At 41.9% G+C, this 24,890-nt stretch overlaps 1 protein-coding gene across 1 annotated transcript in view; it reads right to left on the bottom strand.

Moving 5' to 3' along the window:
• The window catches only part of LOC121085203 (chloride channel protein D-like), an 80,694-nt gene that overhangs the window by 4,026 nt on the left and 51,778 nt on the right, over positions 1 to 24,890 (bottom strand). Inside the window, 1 exon segment of the mRNA XM_040587636.1 lies at positions 14,674 to 14,853. Coding sequence (XP_040443570.1) covers positions 14,674 to 14,853 — 180 coding nt within the window.

The raw sequence follows: 24,890 nt of genomic DNA, 5'->3' as shown, positions 1-24,890 counted from the left end.
AGAGTTCAAGGAGCATCTGGATGATGCTCTTAGTCATATGGTTTAGTTTTAGTCAATCATGTGAGGAACAAGGAGTTGGACTCATGATATATATATAGGTCCCCTCCAACTTGAGATAGTCTATGATTCTAGAATATGATGGCCTGACCATATATTTCACTTTCCCAAATTTCCATCAGCAATAGCAGCATCACACAAGGTGTTTTCTGGTTTGGGTTTGGCTAATTAGATTAAAGGACATCATCTATCCTACATGTTCTTCTTGACCTCGATCAATCTGCTTGGCAGGACCAGCTCATACACTGTCTAGTTTGCACCCAGCAAGACAATACCAATAATAAACAAATACAATTATCTGAATATAAGTAGACAGACTGTCGTCCTTCCCACATCCTTCTTAAGTAACACCTACATTAAAACACAATATCTGCAAAAAAATCATGTCATATTTTAAATCATCGATGAAACCTTCTCTCACAGTACTGCACTCCAGAGTTCATTAAGACATTTAATATTCTTGCTGATTTAGTCATGTGAAAATGGATATCTTTATCAATAATTATATCATTTCAAACCTTTCTTTAGCATTCTTCCCTTCTGCACTACACATATAAGGCCTTGACAAAAAATATATTTAAAATTATCACTTATATCTTAGCATCTTTATATCATTTATATTCCTTGCTACACACACACACTTTACCCATACTGTCCACTTCCAGCCTTTTAACTTATGTTTAGATAACAAACACCTTGGGGACCACCACAAAGCTTTTTGTTTTGCAACGTATGTAACATCATGTTAGCCCTGGTCTGTGATTGCAACGAGGAGCTACTACAGTAGTACTAAGATGTGCAACACTGCTAAATTATGTGCTTGAGGGACCCAGAGGAAAGGAGACACACAATCTTCATTAGGGCCTCCGAGAAATACAAATGAGGTACAAAGTGGCTTTTGTGACCGGAACACCAAGCATAAGCTGGGAATTTTTCAAATAAATATTTCTGTATCCAAAAATACTGCTTTGTTCAAACCAAAATTTGTTATAGGAATTCATTAGTTTTAACACAATGTCTCCTGGGAAAGAACGGTCTGCTGTAAGGTGGGATTAGCACTCCACAGCAGAGGACTTGCACTAAGACAACGTGCCTGCCAGATCCAAAAGCTGGTGGTTAGTACCCTCCCTAGGGGCAGGATATGGAGGAACTAGGTCCAGGTCCTTTCTCCATGGTCTCCTTCATAACAAGCACATTAGTGGCTATGTATGGCAGTCTTAATTTCTCCTGTTGGAGGGGTTCCATGCTGAATAAACAGGGATCTGTACAACCAGGCCCCCCCAGTTCCCACTGGCTGCTCTGACCAGCAGGCTGTTTGCTGTTCTATTATTTTCTTTCCAAACAGTCTTCCCTTCACTATTCAATACTTCTTTGTCCTGCATTTGATGAAGCTGGATCAAAACTGTAAAGAACACAAAGAAAACAGCAAACTTACTATGAGATACTACTGAGCTCTCACACATGAAGAGGTGACATTAAACTAGTTTCCACTGTATTACAATAAACTGCCGTTTCACGTGTTTTGGGTCTTTTATGTAGTCTACCTTTTGTCCAACATAAAAACAAAATACTCTGGGAGCATCTACCTCTGCATTTTAGTTCAGATCTGGAACACACACTTGAACGAAACTATCCTATTACCTCCACCTCCCATAGGCTGGTTAGAATTGTGAAGCAGTCACCTTTCTCCTGAGACAGCCAGCTGTTTCACTCTGTAGAGCCAGTCTTGAAATGTGCATTTTGTTAACGTAGACATTGGTCTCTCATCTAAGGTTCTCAATGGGATTTATAAATAAGCATGCCTGTGGCTGGGATATAGGTACCATCCTTTTACAGGTGAAGACCTGAATGTGAATACAACTTGTGGAAAGACATCAGTTCTGAAGCAAATCAGTGGCACAGCCAGGAATACTAGGAGTCTGTCACCTGCTCCCACCTTTAAAGCACATCCCATTCACAGGACAAACAAGGAATTCACTATCCTTCATAACTACAGAAACTTTATTTGTCTGAATTTAATAACTGGACAGCTTTGGTTTTCATAAAATCTGTTTCAGATTACAAAGGAAAGTGCAACACTGCAGCAGAGCTAACTGCTGAGAAAACTGCACTGAGGAAATACTTTGCCCTGGGCTCACATCTCTCCTCCTGGGAAAGTCACTGGCATGCCCTAAGCCTCTTGCCATGTGCATGCCAGCATATGGACATGTTGCATAGACAATTAATGGACTTGGGTTTGAGGACAATGATGAGAACACACTAAAAAGAAGAGTATAGGCATGCTCCAACAGGCAAGATCTACTCCCTTCAGGTTACGTTTGGAGGAGCAAATGGAGAAAAACACAATATACTCATAACGTATTCACTGCAGTAGAGGACATAAAGAAGAAATCAATGCAGTCATGCCCTATGAATTACCTTTGGTGCATGACACACTTTGTTCTGCAGGGCTCTGTAAAGATTCACATTTTATGGTCTTTCACAAACAGGTCTGTAATCGTTCTTAGTGAGATATAAATACACAGATCTAAATTCTCCTCCAAGACCATCACATACAGCTCCAAGAAGTCACTTACAAGGATGATCACTGGGCCAGGAATACTCTCAAGACTTTAATCCTAACATGTATATATAGATGTCAAGTGCGAAAGTTATGATCCACCCTGATCCTTTCCCAGACTCTGTAAGCTGAGGTCCAAAACACTGTTCAGGTCTGTCCGTAGTCCAGACCACCATTTTCCACTTGAACATCATGGGCTGGAATTAAAAAAACAGCAACATTCACCATGAGCTGAAAGAGCAGAAACATTTGCTTATCACCAGTGGTTTGTTGGCTGGTTTTGGCAGCTTGCAATTTGCTCGGCACCGCTCTTAACTAAACCCAGCAAGGAGTCACTTAACAGGGCTTTGGGAAGTGTGAGAGAAATTTGGCTAGTCAAAAAAAAAAAGCACACACAAACACAATGAAGGAAGCTGTTGGAACATTTCTGATAAGAATCCAAGCCTATTAAAAAGTGCCATATTCAGGAGAAAAATGAACATACATTATTTCACTCAGACTTCCAGAAGTCATGCTTCAGAGGTATAACAACATCACTCTTTGATGTTACATACAACATCCTTCCTATCACATCATCAAGCCTTAAAAAGCAGACCAAACATGTTTCTTGCACTATTTTGTGAGGTTTAACAGGAAGTGCTAGGATTTAGACTTGGAGTCTGCAATTGTTCGTTTACTCTTTATTTATTTAAGAAGGAAGAAAACCCTGGAGTAGGGAATCTCATTTCAAAGATACTCTGGCAAAGCATCGCAGTAGTTTCATATGCTCTATCTGTTATAAAGCATGCATCATGAAGATACACCTAATTAAGATAACACATTATTATCCCAATATCCACATGTCAGATTTGGCATAGAAGTCAGGAATGAAAAGTATCTGACAGCTGATTGTGTCACTCTTCTTGTCAAGATGGCCAATTATCTGAGGAAACTACAAATTCTAAATATTGGGGGAGTGACATAAAAGGAACTGCAGCTCCAAAGTAGCTGCAAATGAACAGAAGGAAGATTAAAAGGTGATGTCACTGGCAAAAGCATTCAGGGCAGAACTCTCCCAAAGTGAATGGATAAAATACACAGTGGGGCGGGGAGAGGAGGGAGGATTAGAGAACCTGAAGCATCATTTTTAGCTTGCTTCAGAAAGTTTTAGGGTTATTTCTCCTGCATTAATCCACCAAAGGTACCTGCATGGTTTTTATTCTTGAGCTGATTATTCACTGGTTTATTTTTGAGCAAAGGGGCAGGAGGCCTGCATGGATGAGCAAGGAGCTTCTGGCAAAAACAGAAGCAGCAAGTTTGTGTGGATGTGGGAAAAAGGACAGGCCACTTGGGAGGAATACAGGGATGTCAGAACATGCAGGGAAGCAATTAGGAAGGGTAAGGCCTGTTTGGAACTAAATCTGGTGGAGGAGGTCAAGGACAACAAGAAGGGCTTCATCAAGTACATCAGCAGGAAAAGGATGGCTAGGGAAAGTGTGGGCTGACTGCTAAATGAGGTGGGTGCCCTTGTGACAAAGGATACAGAGAAGGCGGAGTTACTGAATGCCTTCTTTGCCTCAGTCTTTACTGCCAAGGCCAGCCCTCCAGTTTCCCAGACCCTGGAGACAAGAGAGGAAGTCTGGAGAAAGAAAGACTATCGCTTGATCAAGGAGGATCACATTAGAGATCACTTAAGCAAACCTGACACCCACCAATCCGTGAGCCTTAATGGAATGCACCTCCAAGTGCTGAGTACCAGCTGAGGGAGCTGGCAGATGTTATTGCCAAGCCACTCTCCATCAACTTTGAAAGGTCATGGAGAACAGGAGAGGTGCCTGAGAACTGGAGGAAAGCCAATATCACTCAAGTCTTCAAAAAGGGCAAGAAGGATGACCCAGGACACTACAGGCTGGTCAGCCTCACCTCCATGCCTGGAAAGGTCATGGAACAGCTCATCCCGGTGGTCACCTCTAAGCATGACTAGGAAAAGAAGGTTGTCAGGAGTAGTCAACATGGATTCACCATGGGGGAAATGATGCCTGACCAACCTAACAGCCTTCTGCGATGGAATGGCTGGCTGGGTAGATGAGGGAAGGGAGGTGGATGTTGTCTACCTTCACCTCAGCAAGGCTTTTGACACCATCTCCCATAACATCCTCACAGGTGAACTCAGGCAGTGGGGGTTAGATGGGTGGACAGTGAGGTGGGTTGAGAACTGGCTGAATGGCAGAGCTCAGAGGGCTGTGATCAGTGGCACAGTCTTGCTGAAGGCCTGTAGCTCATGGTGTTCCCCAGGGGTCAGTGCTGGGTCCAGTCCTGTTCAGCTTATTCAGCAGTGACCTGGATGAAGGGACACAGTGTGTCCTCAGCAAGGTTGCTGATGATACAAAACTGGGAGGAGTGGCTGACACACCAGAAAGCTGTGCTACCATTCAGCAAGGCCTGGACACGCCGGAGAGTTGGGTGGAGAGGAGCCCAATGAAGCTCAGCAAAGGCAAGTGTGAGGTCCTGCACCTGGGGAGGAACAACCCCACGCACCAGTACAGGCTGGGGCTGGCCTGGTGGAAGGCAGCTCTGTGGAGAAGGACCTGTGAGTCCTGGTGGTCAGCAAGCTGGCCATGAGCCAGCAGTGTGCCCTGGTGGCCAAGAGGGCCAATGGGATCCTGGGGTGCATCAGGAAGAGCGTGGCCAGCAGGTGGAGGGAGGTTGTCCTCCCCCTCTGCTCTGCCCTGGTGAGGCCCCATCTGGAGTGCTGTGTCCAGTGCTGGGCTCCCCAGTTCAGGAGAGACAGGGAACTGCTGGAGAGGGCCCAGCAGGGGGCTGCAAAGATGATGAGGGGGCTGGAGCATCTCCCTTGTGAGGAAAGGCTGAGGGAGCTGGGGCTGTTCAGCCTGGAGAAGAGAAGACTGAGAGGGGGCCTTATCAATGTCTGCAAATATCTTAAGAGCAAGTGTCAAAAGGACAGGGCCAGGCTCTTTTCAGTGGTGCCCAGTGACAGGACAAGGGGCAACAGGCACAAACGGCAGCAAAGGAACTTCCATCTGAATATGAGGAAAAACTTCTTACTTTGAGGGTGGCAGAGCCCTGGCACAGGCTGCCCAGAGAGGCTGTGGAGTCTCCTTCTCTGGAGACATTCAAAACCCACCTGGATGAGGCTCTGTGCAACCTGCTGTAGGTGAACCTGCTCTAGCAGGGAGCTGGACTAGATGATCTCCAGAGGCACCTTCCAACCCTGACCATTCTGTGATTCTGATTATAGCTTATTTTTTGGCCAATATTCAACTCAGTGAGGGCCAGTGATTAACATATTCTGACCAGAATAAAACAAATATCCTTCCATGTATTAAAAATCTACTGTCTCAGAGTTTCTCTCAGACATGTTTAAAATCCAGCAGCATCAGTTACTAAATTTGGATTTCTGTCAGTCATTTTGAGAAAACAATGACAAAAGAACAGTAACAAGTAACAATAAATCACTAACTAAAAACAATAAATCACTAACTAAAAACAATAAATCACTAACTAAAAACAATAAATCACTAAAATAACTGAATATGGCACCCTGGGACTCTTCATGGTCCTTCCTCATCCTGATACCTGGCTGGTATAAATTATTTCACAATATCAACAAGTCTCTGAAAACTTGATGCAGCTAAGACTTAGTGTCTTGCACCTTCAACTTCCATAGCAGTAGAAACAAAGGGAGTGCTTAGAGGATTTTGTAGGATCTGATCACTGCTCTGCCCTCAGCAGAAGTTCTAGCGCAAGCATGCAACACTTCCAAAAGGGCATAATGAGAGAAGCTTTTTACATGGACTGTAAAATGTGAATTCTATTTAAGAATAGTACTTACTTTATGTTCTTGGTAAGATAGCCGCTAGTATACAAAATGCATTTTTCTTGACTTCAAATAGCATTGTGCCTTTTTTTAACTGGTGAAAAAGGTGAGCTAGACAGTAGGTAAGGACTAGATCATCACATACCAGGAACTGTTTTAAAATCCACTGAATCCGTGTCTTACACAGAAAAATCTCAGGGTTACAGGGTTGTTTCAGGTTAGGCAGCCTAAATAATTACTGTTTACTTAATGTTTTGTTCTTCAAACCAAGAAGGAGCTTTGCATGAATTTTTGGCATTTACCTATAAGATGATAAAAAGGTCATTATCAAGTAGTGGACTGAGGTTTTCCTCAAATCCTGTCTATGCCACAGCCTTTCAAAGGATGCTGAATAAATATTTAATCTTTGTGCCTCAGTTTTCAGATCTACAAAACAGGGATTTCTTCCACCTCAGTGCTGTGTTTTGAGGTTAATATTCATTACTTAAGTTGCCAGCTGTCTGCTTTTATGGGCACCATCAGCAGGGTGAATGAGGAGACAGTAAGTTCACAGCTTCAACATGAAAATGCAAAGGCAGCTGTTAATAAACTGTAAATTCAACCCTACAGAAAGGCTAGATTTTAGGAAAGGATGAAGGCTTAGGATCACATTTGTATTTCTCTACAAGCTGACTTGTTACCAGGCAGATTTTCAATGTCAGAGGAACCTACCACACATTTAAATGACAGGGCAAGTATGCGATCAGTCTTTCCATTCACACACCAGGTTTCCCCATGCCTATATTTGATTTCAACATTTAACAACACTCTGCACTTGCCTAAAAGCCACCCACATGCTGCAGTGAGGCTGCATACGTTTTTAATTTGGCTTTTTGACTTAGCGCACAGCCTCTGCAGCACTCCAGTTTTCCCTCCAAAGGGCTCCATCACAAGTCCTACAGCACCTGCACAATTATTTGTATGGCCAAACAGGCCTACTAATTTTAAAAGTATCATATGATGTGCTCTCCCTCCCATTTTTTTCTTCTTTGCTGGCTGAGTTCAGACGCAGCCTCCAAACCACTGCTAATGGTGTTTCTAGCTTGTATCAGACTTGGTAGAAACACCATTTCTCAGAACTTACAGCAAAGTCACAGGGACAAGGAAGGGGGGAAGCTGTTCATGATCTTCTAGCAAGAAACAAAACCTCATTTTATCTCCATTTACTGCATGAACTTTGCAGACTTCTGCATTTGATTGAGTAACTTTGCATTCCTGTGATCTAAACTTAGCAACCTTTCCACAACAGTGCCAGAAGAAGCTCTCCAAGAAGCTTTCAAATCCATATCAGTTATTTCAAGTGTGCCAGCAGCAAGGCTGTCGCAATATTAAGGTAGACATCATTAAGCTCAGTAATTAATTTATGAATTAAATGTTTCAGGTCTCAATTCATCTTTAACTTTCCATTTGTCCCTGAGCTGTTGCACTGCATTGCTTACTGAAGGCAAGTACTTCTCTTGCTAAGAAAAATAAAGGTCTTGCCTTATTAAACAAGTGTGTGGACTCGCTGTACACGTGCACATGCACACGCCTTGAGAGCAGTGTTTCATTAGTCCCAACTGGGAGGGCAGATTAAAGAAAAATACCAGAAACCATACCTACAGCCTGACATATCTATGATATGTTGCAATGCTAGATCGCCTTTCCCACAGCACATATCAATATGCTCTGCTTGGCAGAAAGCATTCCTGACTCACAATGGTTTCTGTTCACTGGACTGACGAGAGGCAAGTCATAGCTAATAAACTGCCATAAAATACACATACGGATACCGCTTTGGATCAATGGTTTCTCTGCTAAAGGATGTTACTGTGTAATACAGCTTTAAGTTTTCAACTTTGTCATATTTTCTAAACTCTGATCTCTTCAATTTACTTTCAGTTATGTGACATTCCCCCTTAGCGGAGTGAAAGCATGCATTAGCTAAACAATGTGGTTTGGATTTAGTGTTCCCATGCATCATCGTGAAAATGTTTGTATCAGCAGTAGTGTCATTATTGTTACTGGGAACAGCTGCTCTACCATGTCTTCTGATCGTGGAAAGCAGAGTGTCTCCCTTCCCATCCCAGTTTACAAGCAGGAAATTTAAAGCAGGACCGTCGAGCAGGAGGTTTATGAGTACGCACTGTTCAGTACCTGGCTTCCTCCTGCCACAGAGGAAGCAGAAAGTGCAGCGCAGCCACAGCCGCAGCAAAATAAGTGTTGCAAACATAAATGTAGCTGGCTCCCTCCACAGGCAGTTCTTCTGGCTCCGGACCGGGGGCTAACCTGGGGCAGAAGTCCTCCTCTCAGGTGCAGTGCTCTGGCAGCTCGGTTCCATTCAACTCGACACCCTTTGAGCGAGAATTAGAGCCGCAAGTTTGCTGATGATTAAGCAGATGTTTAATATCTCCCCCGAGTTTCTGAAGTGGAAAGATGTAACCCTCAGCCGCCTTGCCAGCGCTCCCTGCCTCACTGATGTAAGTTTCCACATCCAACTCTGTGCGAGTGACGCCCCGCCAGGAGCATCACGGCGGCGATGCCGAGCTCTGTGGGGCCCTGCCACTTGGCTCAGGCCAGCTGGACATTTTTAAGGAAAGCTCACAAAACTTAGAGCTATTTGCGTGATCACACAGAAGAGCAGGCTCTAACTCCCCTTTCAGAACAAAACCTTCAGGAGCAATTAGGCTTTATTTCAAGATGGATAAAATCCGTTTTCCAGGACATTAGACCTTTTGAAATGTCTTTGGATGGGAAGCCATGCTTTCAGTCACTAAGCTGAAAGTCCAAGCTTTGGTAACTTTTCAACTACATTAAGACCTCAGCTTTTGAATGTATTTCTTTTTGTGGTTTAGAGCACAAAGTTCTATTTTTTGAAAGAATCTTAGATTCCCAGCTTTGTTACAAAAACAGAAATTAGGTACTCTGAACGCTTCATTTGTATCAAACAAACTTCGTTTGAATTTGGCAGTTACGTAGTCAACACACTCCCATATAGCATATCAAAATGTGTACTAGAACGGTTCAAACATGGTAAGCTACAAGGATTTTTGACAACTTTACCTTCAATATTTTTATGGAAATGTCTTTTTGGCACAAAAATAACAATTCCCATCAACCACAAATGCTGAAGTTTCAGTAAACTTAATGGGTGGGAAGAGATGGGTTTTCCTAGGTGAAAAAATACACGCAAAAATGCAGGCACGATGCCAGAAATGTCACATCCTGTACAGAAGGAGCAGAAGACCAAGTTTTACCCATTTCTGCTTAGACGGATATATTCCATACAGTCTGCTTACAGTCAAAGATACTGTGGTTTCTGCATAACTACTTTCTCCCAATCAAATTAAATTTCCTTCAGCTAAAGGACAAACAAAATGCCAAGTAACAGCTAACAGCTGTGTAGGTAAGAGTGCAAAGGCAAAACCAAGGAATCCAGCCTTCAGCCTTACCACAGGAGAGCTATGTATGGTACAGATCTGAGCAGTTCAGACACGAACAAAATGGCTTATTTGTTAGGGTAAAATTCCCGAACAGGTTACTCAGTGGTATTTGTCAGCCCAGTAGTTTCTCCAGGAAAATTGTCTCATAGCTGTGTTCAGGGCAGAAATTAAGATTGCCGGGCACTACTCCAGCTTCTGCCTCTCTGCACCACTTCTCCTCAAAGGAAACGGTGGGAGAGACCAGCATCCACTTGCTTTTCCTCAGTGAATACCAGGAGGATTTCACTGCAGTATGGAAACCCTGCTCCTTCATCTGGCTTGACAAAAGTGAGGTAAAGGCAAGAAAAGCCACCCCATCAGAGCAGTCCCTGAGATTAACATGGTATTAGTCACAAATATGCAGTAAATCTACACATAATAAGGGATAAACAGCATCTCCGGAAAAAGGCACCTAGGCAGAAAGCACATTGTCACCCATTTTGGTGGAAGAAATCAGAGAGTACACGAGTGTCACACGTGTGGAGGGAAGTGATCACACATGGGAGGATGCAGAGCATGGCAGCAAAGACACTGCTGATGACGATGACGTAACATCATCTTCCATGTTATATCCCAGCCCTGTCCACAGCGTGGGGGAAAGAAATTTGTTACCTACAGCTTCACTCCTCAAATCCTCCATGTCTTCTGTTTTTAATGTGGTTTACATTATAAAGTAACCTCTGGCAAAGATGATGGAGCAGCAAAACACAAGTGATGATGTGTCTAATCTCTTCATCATGTCAAAGAACCACTTCATTGCCCCACAATGGCCCTACACTAGTACATTATAACATATGTGGAAGTGAAAAAATGGCGCTTTTTTCAGTTTTGGTCTCACAGAAATTAGGCAGAAGCACAACTCTGTCTTTCCCACTGGAGGAAGATCTGGAGCCACAGACTAGAGCAGCCAAGGCAAGAGAGAGCCAGGGGACCTCCCAACAACTCCTCAATATGCATTTACAGCTTCATGCAGTGTCTCTGGCAGAAACTTCCTGGGAAGGAAGGCAGTGGTCCTATCCTCAGGTCTCTCTGAAGAATGAATTCCACCTAGCCAGGAGGGCATGCCATCTAGGGCATGACATTTATAGCTCTCAGCAGACTCTGGGCTAACACATTCATAACAGCCCAGCTCCCTTCCTGCAGTCACTGAGGGAAGATGGGGGAGGCATTTCAGCTGCAGCGCAGAAGAATAGCTTGCTTTATTCTGATGTGCAAGTATCATCGTTACCGCGTGAGAAATGAAGGGGGGAAGCCAGTCCCCCAACCCTCTGTGTTGCACACAATAAGTCTATCATCCCCATCAATGCCATGCATCAAGTTCACCAGCCACACGTTCCTCAAACTGAATTCTGCAAGGGTTTCCCAGGCATGCATAGAGCTCTGCCTATGGCAAAGTGTCAAAAGTATTACTCTAAGGAGATCTTTGTTTTGGAAACTTGCTTCTCAGCTACAGTTTGCTTCCTCTTTAACAATTTTAAAGCCAAGGAGTTTTCTTTAGTAGTTGCTTTTGTTTTTTATCTCTGCTGCTCACTCAACTGGGGAAGATAACCGCTTCAGATTTGGGTCACCCATATAAAAATGTGTTTGGTGATCTCATCTTCATCCCCAGTGGGTAACCTTTGAGATCACAAAGAACAGGAGAAAAATCTATCCCCACTAAGCAGATTTGGAAGATCTGGGGGGCTTTGTTTGTTTGGAGGTTTTTTTTTTATAAAATTGGAATATCTGGGTGTTTGCTGCAGGCCAGCACTGAGGTGCATTTGTAGGCCCATGCAAGTTCCAGCCAACATTGCTTGGCCACAGTCCTTGCTTTTGTAAGAACTGACACTGACCTTTTCAGAGGGTCAGAATCATTCATATGTATTACAAAACATAACAACACTTTGTCCTTGTACAACAACTCTCATCACTACAGTTTCAAGTGTGGGCTGGTACTGAATAACTTTTACATTTGGTCCAAATTTACAGTGTTTCATCCATGCTTACTTTATGAGAAGAAATGGTACAGGAAAACACATAAATGAGAAACAGTATTGAAAAACTATGAGCTGCTGCTACCTTCATGCAAGCTTAGCAAATCGTTTGCTTCTTTCCCTTCATTAGCTTGTTGCCTCCTTCTTTTTAACCTAATAACAATATTTTTTTACTAGAAAAAAAATCCAAGCATATTTGAGAATCAATAATAATGCCCAAGGCAATCCTCAAGAAAAACATCATGGCAGTTATTTTTTCCATCATACTTATGGCACCTTTTTTAAAATATGCCAGTCAAGCCACATTTCGTCCACTTCAACACTACTGATGTACAAGACGGAAAAATAACTTATCATTTTTCTGACTGTGGTCACATCACCTCCACATGGGATTGCACTGGATCTCCTAGGGTAAGAGGTTGAACAGCACCCTTCCCCTTTAAGGAGTTCACAGCATTTGTCATCTTGCTCTTAACAGTTACGTGCTGCAAGAGCTGTAATTTTATGAGTAAGATGGAAAACCTGAATCCTAACTGCTTATGGTTATGAATATAGTAATTCCATGACACATCACATTTTTGGAGGCTTGTTTCAGAGGACGGCTGCAGAGCATTCCCTTCATGGTGTTCGTGAGAACAGCAGAACAGTAAAGTCTTCTGTGGTCCTCGCTGCGGACAAGACACCCAGAACTCATCACGCAAGTGCTCAGGCTGCAGGGCATGCACTGAGGCAAAAAGGGGTGTCAGAGCACCTCAGGATGCAATGCTTGCTCCCAGACACCATCTCTGCATGAGTTTCACTGGAGTGAGCCACCAACTAACTAAAAAAGCCATTTCCTGCTTCTTTGTCAACCATTTAAAATGTTGTCTTGGTTTTACTCGAAACAGTCTAACAACAGTTAATTTATGCTGAAAGTGACAGGGAAACTTTTTCATTCATCCCTTTTAAAAGGCTGTAAGAGAAGGCAGCATAAAAGAGCCCTGTGGGGATTAAGCAAATGACAAGCCTACCAGGACTGTCAGATATCATCAGCTTTGCTCTGAAGGCACCTCTTTTTGGGATGTGCTAGTGACCAGCCTTCCATCCCCCCCTTTTTGCTTGCTTCCACACTAGTGTGCTCTCCATCACAAAGCACAGTGATATTTGCATAAACTCAACAGAGTCCTCAGCAGCCTGGGATGCTCACTTCAAGGTGATTTGGTGAATTAATAAGGAAATTATGAGACTATAAATTGAATTTAAAAGGAACTTTGGCTGTATCAGTTGTTAGAGTGCTTTCTAGATTTATTGCTGTGGACAGCTGAGAACTAAAAAAAGCACACTATTTTTTGCTACATAATATCTTCAGATTGGTGCACACTGCAGACTATCACTCAGAAATTTAGGTTTTAGTGCCTTAGCACATTTCTTATTAATAATGTTTATGATAGCATCACCATGAGAGAACAAGTATACATATCATATACAAGTATATGATACTGCATTTATTGATGTCATTACTTCTGCAGGCCACTGCGACCCAAATGATTCCCCTGTACAATTCTCATTGCAAGCAGAAATTTCTCTTCCTAAAAGGTTCATACAAACTGTTTCACTTGTCAATGAAGCAAGTTCACAATTTTTATTAAATATTCCCATCTTCATGCTCCAAAAGGGCAACGGACCACATTGCTATGAGGTAAGTTCATGTGATCCAGCTGCCAGCGGTTCATCCTTGAAAATTTGTTATAAAGCAGGCAAGCAGACAAGTCCTAACCAAATTTCCACTGATGATGCACAGATAGCATTTTTCCCCATCCAGATCAACAAAAGAAAATGCTTTTATCCTTGTTTGCTCACTGATAGCTCCCAACTGCCACGCAGTCAAGGCATTAAACCAGAAGTGGATAAAAAAGTAAATCTACAAGAAAAGGTGTAGAATACTACAGTCTTTCAGGACAAAAGACACCATGCAAATTGTGAAAAAGCATGGTATTACAGTACAAAACTGGCCACGTGTTTGTATTACCGCTGTTGGAAGCATAATTCATAGAGTTTTGCTGTGTGAACTCCTACGCAGTAGAGTTGCATATTCATCTTCTTTCCTCTAGGATACTTAAGGTAGAAATAAAGTCATTGCATCTCCCACTCATGACCCACCCCCCACTCAAAGGACAGTCTTAAGATACTCCTGAAAGAATGAAATCACTCTTGTAGTCACATGAAATACAGTACCATAAATACTTAATTTATCAGGAGATTTTATTACGCCTTTTGAGAGTCCTCCATATGGCAAGGATTCCTTCAGTCTAATTCTTGTTTACCCTAGCAGGTTACTTCCACTGATTTTGTTGCTTACCTCATCTGTGATATGATTTATGTTCACTCATTTCCTGTAAAAGCATACACTAATAAAATGAAAAAAATATGAAGAAATAGCGGGCCAGCTTTGAATTGGCATGGGACGTTTCATGAGTAACTAGATTCAAATCCTTTTAAATTACTGTTTCAGTGAACCTTTAAGATTCTGAAGGGCAATTGTCCCCTTTTCTACAGTTCCCATAAGGTCGTTTCATTGATGCTGTTTCAATAAATCCCTGATGAAATAGATAACCTTGTATAAAAATGTTAGGTCTTTCTTTAAAGGACACCTGCTGTTCATGCTAAAGAAAGTAGGAACAAGTTTCATATCCATCCCAAATAATCTTCACAAACAGATGCTTAAAGGAAAACAGTCTGATGAATGGCCAGAAACATCACATGACATCAATTTGATAGCATTTTTACCTTCTAATAGTTCCCTGGAACACCTCTGCATCTTCTGGCTTGGGCCTGCAAACCACTGGGAATCCGCTATGGCTTGTACTTGCAAGAAGCTGAGCCAAGGAGGCAATGTTTTCCTTCAGGTGAAGGACCCTGATGCCAGGCTTCATGACATCCTTGGCAGAGAACAATTCCACGTTCAACCTGAAAGACAGAAAGCAGACAGCCAAAGCATTATTTAGTAAACAGGAAATGAGGCATACTGTACCACGTTAGCATTTGACAAGTTTATAATGTGTTAGTAAATTACTTCAAGATGGAAATCAATCTGCTTTATTTGCAAAAGTAGGAAAAAAAAAAAGTAATTACCCAATAAAACTGCTTATCAAGCATTGCCTTTCTTTGTGTGAGATACATGATAAATTCAACCATATGCATGACATGGTCATCCTAGACAGGATATTGTAAGACCCATTTATCAATTTGCATGACTTTTCACTTATCAATTTGCATGACTTTTCACATTTAAAAAAAGATTTTTAATCTGAGCTGAAATCCTCTGGAATTCTGGCTGATATCAAATAGTTTAGAGCTAAGCACTTTGGAAAAATTCAGGCTTATGCTTATCATTGCATAAGGGTTTTTTGCAGCGGTAGCAGCTAGAAAGATAGCTCCTTCAAAGATAGCTTACAAATCATATACAGATTTTCCAGTATTTTCTAAAACTTTTCAGGTTTTAGGCAAAGTTTCAGGAAATATGAACATACAAAACTGAAAAACATGTGTACCCATTCTCTGACAGTAGGGTGAAATGAAAAATAACATACTTACTGCAAAATTCAGGAGTAATTTCTATGGAATTACAGTAGGCCAGATTCTTACAACAGAAGTCAATGAACTGCTCTAGTTTTAGCTTGGTTTATATTTTGTATTTTCAAAAAATTACATTAATTATTCTGACTATCATCTGGACACACCATAAGCCAGGATCTCCTGTTCAGACACAGGCTGACACAAACCACAGCCAGAGTCAACTGGAGCATAAATTTGCCCACATCCTGTTTTACCAATGTACCTTTCATCCCTGTGGTAAAAGCAGCTCTTTCCATATGCTGTTAATTATTGTCCTCCCTCCTGAGAGACACAAGCTTATTTTTTCAAGCCAGTTACTCTGATGGTTTGTATGTGATCACCTGCCTAAGAGTAACAGAACTGAGGAGACAATGCACTTCATACATGGCACCTACACAGCTGTGAAACAAGTTTCTTCTTCTAAACTGGGATGGATTTAAATGAATCCTGAAAAAAAAAAGTCTTATATGCATCAAATCACATCATACCCATCCCCAGTTATATGAAACAGACTGCAGGCAATGAAGATTTGGAACACCATTACAGACCCACGTTTCAAGGGACCAGAATACCAACTTATGGAAAAATTAACCTTTCTGAACCGCATTTTGCTTGTGAGTCAAAATGAGCAGATTTTTACCTTGGAAATCAAAATGGCTGAGTGCAGAATTTAGTATCAGCTAGTGAAAACAAAACCTAAAAATCCCAGAGAGATGGATTTTTTTTCATTCTTAATCTCACTGAGTGCTACCAGTTGATGCAGTACAAGTGATGGAACTGAGTGGAAACCACGGATGCTGCTCAGGATAAGTTGCTGTCAGAACTGTGCTGCTGTGGCTCCATAAAAGGAATTTTATTTCTTCTAAATGACTAGATTCCTGTTCATCCTCTGCCTCTTTTCCATGTCCATAGGCCAGATAAAAATCTCTATTTGCCTGCCTTAAGCTTTGTCTAAAAGTACTACACACTGCATTACTATTAAAAGTACTGTACCTAGCAGAGGACACAATGTGAATACATGATTAATGATAATAACTAATTCCTGAATTACATGTGCAAACCCCAAATGATATTTAAATAAGAGGAGTGTGAATACTGTTACATTCCAGCAGTTCCTAGAGTATTTCTTAGCAGCATGTAGGTTTTCTGACTCCACAACTTCACAGTTTTGCTCCGTTGCATTGGAAAGCAAATGTTCCACATTATTGCAAAAGCCCATGAAACGTCCTTAGGTTTTGTCAAATCAGACATTTGTATAAAAGCAAGGGATAGCTTGTTACACAGTTCTGTGATCTTGGTTTTGTCTGGGATCATAAGGTGTCTGCATTCTCTACGTCAACTATACACCTCGTATTGTCATGAGTCAGCTTTTCAGGTCTAAGAACACACTAAGGACTGGCACTGATTCACTGCTCATTGTCAGTGACTTTTCTTTCAATGAGTCTTCTGTCTGTTGCTGTAAAGAATAACCTGACTTTGGGAGTGGAGGAGACAAGCAAGCAAAAGAGTTGTTTTATGAAAGACTCTTCAAGGCCAAGGCATCTTTAAATAGAATTGGCTAAAGAAAGCCTTCACCAATATATTGCTTCTCAGCAAAACATCAAGCCAAACTGTAGTTGTATTGATAAGATCATAAGAATGAAGGAGCATTCAAGTCAGAAGGAACCTCAGCAGTTCTTTAGTCCAGCCTCCTGCTGAAAGTAGACTCAGCCATGAGCTCAAACCATGTGCTTGGGCCTTTCTCCAGTCAGGTCTTAAAAACCTCCAAGGATGCAGACTGCACAACCACTTTGGGCAGCCTGTACCACTACCCCACTGTCATCATGGTGGAAAGGTATTTCTTCATATCCAGTGTGAACATCTCTTGTTTCAACTTGTGCCTGTTGTTTCTTGTCCACCACACACCATTGTGAAGACCATGGCTCCATCTGCTCAGCGATCTCCAATAGTTATGGAGAAGCGTGGTGGGAGGTAGGGGGGAACAACGGACAGATGACAACACGGGACTGTTAGATGCCTCCAAAGCCTCCTCATCTCCACGATGAACAAGCCCCAGTCCTGCAGCCTCACAGTGCAAGTGGTCCAGACCTGAGCATCCCAGTTGGGCAACACCCATAATTCTCTTGAAAGTACAGTCCATTTCTCCTCTATGTCATTTATGAAAATGCTAAACAGGCCAGGTCCAGGGGTAGACCCTGCAGTGCTCCATTTGTTATGCCTCCAGGCAGTTTATGATCCACTAACCCCCACCCTGTAAGGACAACCATCCAACCAGTTATTCCACACCATCCTAGTTTTTCATCCTCTAAACTGTAACATCTTATCTTGGATACAAGAACATGATGCAAGACAGTGTCAAAAGCCTTGCTAAAATCAAGGTCACTGACATCCACTGCTCTCCTCTTATCCACAAACCCACTCATTTCTGCATAGAGAGCAATCAAGTCAGTTAGGCGTGGTTTGCCTTCTCCTTCATATGCCCAGAAATCTGTTCCGAGATGACTCCCTTCATGATTTTGTCAGTGACTGAAATGAGGCAGACTGATCTGTCATTTTCTAGGCTGACCTTTTTGTGTCTTTTTTAAACACAGGCTCAATACTTACCATTCTGCCATCATTGAGGATCTCCCCCAGTCTCCACAACCTTTCAAAGATGAACGACAGCAACCTTGCAAAGACATCAGCTAGCTCTCTCAGCATCCTTAGATGCAGCCTATCTGGTCTCATAGACATGGCTCAAGTTTTCACAAGTAATCACTCACTTGGTCCTTAATTACTGCTGGTAGTTCTTGAATCCTTACACTAAATTCAGAGACCTAGGAGTCCTTGTTGGTAAGACAGTGAAGCAAACAAGGCATTGAGTGTCTTACCTATGGCTGCTGTCACTAAATCATGTGTCCTCCTCCATCTGCTTCCAGAGCACTAAACCTATTCTGCAGTCAGACCTGAAAGTGGAGAAGGTACCATTTTCTTACTGCCAGGAGTCACAGGTCTCCAGCTTTCCCCACCATGGCAGTCTCCATTTGGCACCCACAACATACCATGATCTCCTGGTGCCCCTCCTTCCATGTAGCTGGGGGTTCAGGCTGTCATTAAATGGGTGCTTAACACACCTTTACGAGGATCAGCCTTCCCAGCAGCCACCAAGATCCAAAGATGGCAAAAGAAAGCCACAAAAGAGCCAGGAGAGTACAGTGGACAGGACCTAAAAACCATCCCAGGCACCTACGCTAGCCTGCCAACAGCCATGCCAGCTGCCCAGGCTGTGCTCACAGCCCTCAAGATAGTAGTGCTGCCCACAGGCCAGTTAGACAGCAATTGCACACTGTGCCCAGGCATCAGCGCCTGCACAGAGTGCCCCCCGGTCCGTGGGTCCCTTCTCCTGCACAGCCACGAGCCTGCCCAAATGCCATCCAAGGATGCTTTGCTTAGCTGGTGAGTGTCACTGCTGCTGCACACTTGTGTTTATGCAACAATGTCATTTCAAGCAAGGGCATTTCATTTACCGTGTTAAAAATGCCTTTTTGTATGGAATAACAAGAGGTACTTACACGTGGATTTTATCAAGTAGGTCTTTCTTACATAATTAGACTTACCTCAAGAAGAGATACAGAGTTGTAGCCACACTGCTAAAACAGGTCTAGTGTAATTTTTTCTTTTATAGGACATGTGAGAACATTTTCTCCCAAAATGTAATTCACTATAGTAACGTAACGTGCTAAAGTATTAAGGATATTTCACCAAAGTTCTGATATCCAAGTTTCAGGTTCCTTTCAAGTGCACATCCAGGAGACTGGATATAACGTTGAACAAAGACAATCTGCCTTATGACCTAAAGAAGAATGCCATTTGGTAAGAAGCCAATATCCCTGAATGGTAAACTGTCTTGAAATGATTCATGGAAATGTAGTCAGGCCCTGTTGCTATTAAATCCAATGGAAGTTTTCCCACTGAAATAAATTGTTAAGGATCTAACCGTCACAGATCTAATCATAACAGGGAGGTTTCCTTAGACAACACACAGTACAAGAGAACTTTTCTTCAGATAGGATTTACTCTGTATTTTATGCAAGTTTGAAATTATTAAAAGGACTTTAAGAGGGGTGGGAGAGAAGCATAATCCTAACTCAAACACACTCCAAGGACCACAGCGCATGAGAGCACAGGCAGTGCTGCTTGCTTGGATTTATTCACAGATTTGCCCTCATCTTTTTCAGCTGGCGCTCCTGTGCTCTTTTCTGCACAGAGAATGTTTACCCATTGACTCACCACTGGCCATCCTGCTCAGGACAGCCCTAGGTTTTATTTGGGCTTCTTGTAAACCATTGTTTTATTGCCCTGAGTGACCACCGCATCTTGTATAAATAATTCTCAGGAGGTTGTTTCGGGGGTTGCTTAATGCTTGTGGTGATTTTTAGTCTGAGCATAGTCAGGACTCTGAACAATTGAGAGGGTGGGCTGGTTAGCTTAGAGGAACATCATTAGGTTGGAGGTTGTTAAAATTACTTACCCGTGTTTTAAACTTCAGCAAGTATTAGAGTTATTCAGTTCTAGTTTCTACTATTCATGCATTTTCTGAGACTAAGGCATGCTTTTTTTTTTTTTTAAATACACTTCATTTGGCCAGAAAAACTGAACAGGTTTATTTCATAATTATCATTCTAGTACAGAACCATCTACACTGCTATGAATACCTGTAGCTGCTACTAAATATAAATACAGTTTGTTTATATTAGCTTTCTTTTGTTTTATCATCTTTAAAGAAACCCCATTGTGAATAAACCCACAACACCGCAGGAAATTGCTTACATCTAAATGCAATTTTTTTTTTCTTAAAATGTTATAAAAAAAGATTTCTGCATACTTGTCACAGGCCCACCAATTTTCTTCTCAACAAGACATTTGGTAAAAACAGACTATGAAAAAGCTTATCCAAAAGTTACATGCCAATATTGATCTCACTATATAACAGAATAGTATATATGTACCACAGAAATGTTAATCATGTGCAGATGACTGAATTCAGTAGTTTTGCAAGTGAATTCTGTGAAAAAATCGTTCTTCAAATATGTTCACAGAATACCACTGAGATGAATAAAGGGAAACAAAAAGCTCTATAAAACCCCCTTATGCTGGAAAAGGACACCACTTAAATGAAATTAATTTTAAAATTGATTTGCTGTGCTCAGTGTTAACCCCTGAAATAGACACATTTAAACTGATTCAAAGTTAAATTACACCAATAAAATCACCATGTGCATTGATGTAAGTGTATGCATGCTAGTGATGGGCTTTTGTTTAATTAGATCTATATAAAAACAGTTTTCAGTGGAACTTTGCATGGCAGACAAGGCCTACAACTGCTTGCTGTCTCTGTTTTAGCTGAACACTAAACTGAGTGGGAAATTCTTCTCATTACATCAGGAGCCAAAAGTTTGGCAGAGTTCAGTCTCCATTCAGTATATCTACAAATATTTACACTGACTGTAAGATGACAAGCTTCCCAGCACCCCCTCATCCTGGGTCCCTCCATATCCTTAAATGAGTGGACATTTAGCTATACAGTCTAAAGGCCTTCTGATAGTACAGCACTTATTGTGAAATGTGTTGTTTGGGTTAGCTGAATGTCTCTGTCACTTACTTCCCAGAGAGGATTTGAAAGTTACGTATGTTTAGCTACTACTGTATACTAAAGACAAATGGATTTCCACAAGGTCTCATAATCAGCTGGGAAACTGTCTCTCTCTCATGCTTGAAAAATTGCAGAACAAAAAAGAAACAAAGGAAACAGATAAGAAAGCCTTTGTGTTTTGGAAAAGAGATGGATTGGGGAGTGGGGGGAGAACGTTGAATGTTTGGGGGTTTTCTGCCAAGAGTTTGCTTTTCTGTTCCTTTATCCCTTACTAAGTTTTTCCCATGAGCACTGTCAGTATAAAATACTACTGAGTTAGAAGAATAGCAGCTCCTTCCCACTTTGCATAGATGTAGCTGTTTATACAAGGACATTCAGCTTTAAAAAAAAATTAATTAGGTTGTGCGTGAGACCTTGGGATAAGCAGTAAAGGATCATGTGAGTGGATCCACATGCTGGAATTGCTCAAACAGCAGCTTAAACACCACGGCCTCAGCGCACCCCATGCAAAACTGTAGGTAAAAACATGTCATAGTTCTTGACTTTGTTTTCACAGTGCGAGTTCAAAAACAAATGTACAAATTGTAACTACTAGCCTACTTTAGCCATGTCAGCATTAAGGGGAGTACAGGCATTTGAACATTCAAAGCTATTGACAGTGCCTGCTCGCTGCTTCCACCCAAACCTGAAGGCATCTAAACTCACTTGGTGTTTCTATTCAGTGCATTTCCCCACATGATTAGTAGTGAGTGTGGAAATGTCTTAGAACAAGCAGCTCTCTGGCGTGCACCTGCTCCCAGCCCTTACACATACAGCAGCAGCACTGCAAGCCCAACACAAAGCTCTGCACCATGGTCATTGAAGTGTGGCATCCAACAGATAAGACCTGTAGAAGACTACATTTGGTGGAAATGTGAGAGATCAAAAATGGGTTCTCACCTCAGCCATGGGGCATCCAAACCCTCACCTGGGAGCTCCAAGGCATGGGGGATACTGCAGCACTCAGGCTCTCAGGGAACCTGCAGCAAACACCCTCCCACGGAGGCTGCTCAGCTAAATGCTCAGGAAAGGAGGACGTCTGCAAGCAACACCCAGTCATCTCTAGAGAGAACAAATATGAATGTACACAAATGTACACAGAAAGACCGACCCAAAACCAATTAGCTATCTTGATGTCTCATGGGTTAACCCTGGCGGACATAGTACTTATTATTACTGTATTCAGAATGAGAATGATTTAGCTATCCCTGTATTTTCCAAATTATTATCTAAGCCAGAAGGAATTTAAAAAAAAAAAAAAAAAAAAAGTGTTAAGCTTGTGTTAAATCCATCTGCCCTGGCATTATAACCAACCAGAGGCAAAGCAATTTATTTCTCAAAATGACACCAGCACAAGCTATATATATTCAAAGAAGTGTTTCAAACAAACTTCCACAGGAATAAGGTGAGAGAAGCAAGTAAATTAAGCACTAAAATAAATACCTCGTGATCTTGCTTATAACCAAACAGGGAAATAAATAGATGTTCTCTGGATAGGTCACTGCACAGCAATTTCCAAGGGAAATTTGCAAAATACTAAGCTGCCCCTTGCAGTTTGAATGCAATGACATAATGAATTTCTTGCAAATGTATGCCAAAAAAACCTAATCCAAACTGGAAAGAAGAGAGGAAAGCTCCTATAAGACAGTTTTTATAAAAGCTTAATTCAGGGCCTCCACCCTCATGTACTGTACCAGCCACCTTAGCTTTTCCATTCTGCCTGGTCCAAGAAAGCACTGACTAGCATATTAAAAATACTGGCTTTAAAATGTTTGGAAATGGACAGTGACAGCAAGATATGTTTTAATAATCAGACACAGACTATTAGATGACCTTTTAGTCAAAACGAGGTACAGAGATTTAGGTCTAACAGACTACAAAATGAGTAAACTAAAGTAATACAGTTGGGAGAAAAAAATATGAAAAAGATGTCAAATTGCTCAGTCCTTCCAAGAATCAGGCACTTTCTAGTAGAAAAGTGTAGTCAGGTTATTAAAACATAACGTTGGGTATCTGGCGATACAGATAATACCCTGTTCCCAGTCCAGTAAGTAGAAGGTTTTGACACCTGTAACCAGGATTTCAAGCAAAAGCACTTCTCCTTCCAGCTGTACAATCAGCTTCCTTGGAAAAGGCGCTTAACCCCTCAAACTCCAGCATTCTCATTTCTAAAATAAATCTAGCCCACTTCTTACACCACAAGCACACTGGAAACCATAATTAACTTTTCATAAAAATACTGTAAGCTACAACTTTCTACATATATTCATCATCTAATTTTTTTTTTCTTTAACTAACCCCTCTGCTCTTATGCACCATTCATGTGCACCACACGTTTTTTCCTCAGTTATGACTTATGGCAAGGACCCACCACAACAAATGGAGAATATATGATGTGTACTTACATCCCAGTTGAAAAATAACATCATGAATGCTGGTATTACTTATCTGCTTTTCAGAAAATGAGTGGTGATCTCTCTGCACCTGACATTCTGGGAACAAATTCTGTGTATCTGACTTGCTTTCTCTCTTTCCTTCCTTACCCCCAACACCAGGACTCAGCTTCTTCAGGCTTTTTCCGTCTGCTGTCGCTTTCATCTCCCACTCACCTACTGTCACAACGTATTGAATGGCAGCGGCTCATAAAACTATGCTCATGGCTTTATGGCTTTTCATAAAACTACTGCTTTCTATGCCTTTTTTTTTTTTTTTTTTTTGCCTTACTTCTGCAGTGGCTCTGTATACACCCAGTGTACTGAAGAACAAGCCTCCTTTGTGATTGTGTGAAATAGCATTTAACGGCTTCGCAAAACTGATACTATTTCTAAAAAGGGTATTTCATTTCTCAAACATGTTGAAATTCATTAAAGTATTTTGTGCCATCTGTTTCCTCTTTGTAAATAACTCTTTCCATCATGGCAACTGCTACGACAAGCTACTAATATTCATGAGGATGTAGCAACACTCACAGGAACAGAAAAAGTGACGTATATGTGAACAGCAAAGAGAACCCATTTCAGCTTAAGGTGAACTTGGAAGCAGTCCCCAGTGCCAGAATGAAGATGATATCCTTACATGTAACTCTTACATAAACAGATGTCTGTATTCCTGTATCCAGCAAAGACCCCCAGGGGATTTCAGCCCACTGCGAGTCAGACCCACCATTTCTTGAATGAGTTCAAACAGTTGTTCAATGACATCTTCATGAGATCAGCTGCTCTGCCAGCACAGCTGGCTTGCTGGTGAGGTTGGCTGGCTTTAACTGGAAACTGTTGGTATCTGCCAAATGGGGGCCAGACACTGGAGCAGACTTTCCAATTAGTGGAATACTCCATCCGATGGCTGGATGCGATTTCTCCGTGTGCGTATGTGCACGCTCCACCTGCGTGCTACCACATCTGAAGGCTGCGCTGGTACCCGTACAGGCAGCCTGCCCTCCCAGGTGAGCCAGAAGGGAGGCCATCTCCTCCTCACTGGGCCAGCAGAAGCCGGCTCAAGTTTCCCACAGCTGAAAGTTGCTGCGTGCATGTTTTACGTAAAGGCCCGTAGGAGCCGAAGCAGCTCGCTCGCTGCCCACCAGTGAGCTGTGAAACACAGGTGATTAGTTCCAGATGCTGCTTTGGTGCCTTTCCTTCTGCAGAAAGTGTGCAGAAGTCGCTTCTTTCGGTTTCGCAGAACTCCCCAGAAATTGAAAACACACCAAAAGCCACTATGGATT

Source organism: Falco naumanni, chromosome 3 (genome assembly GCF_017639655.2).
Source record: "Falco naumanni isolate bFalNau1 chromosome 3, bFalNau1.pat, whole genome shotgun sequence".
Lineage (NCBI taxonomy): Eukaryota > Metazoa > Chordata > Aves > Falconiformes > Falconidae > Falco > Falco naumanni.
The sequence above is the reverse complement of the archived record's forward strand: the minus strand, read 5'-3'. Positions and strand labels throughout refer to the sequence as shown.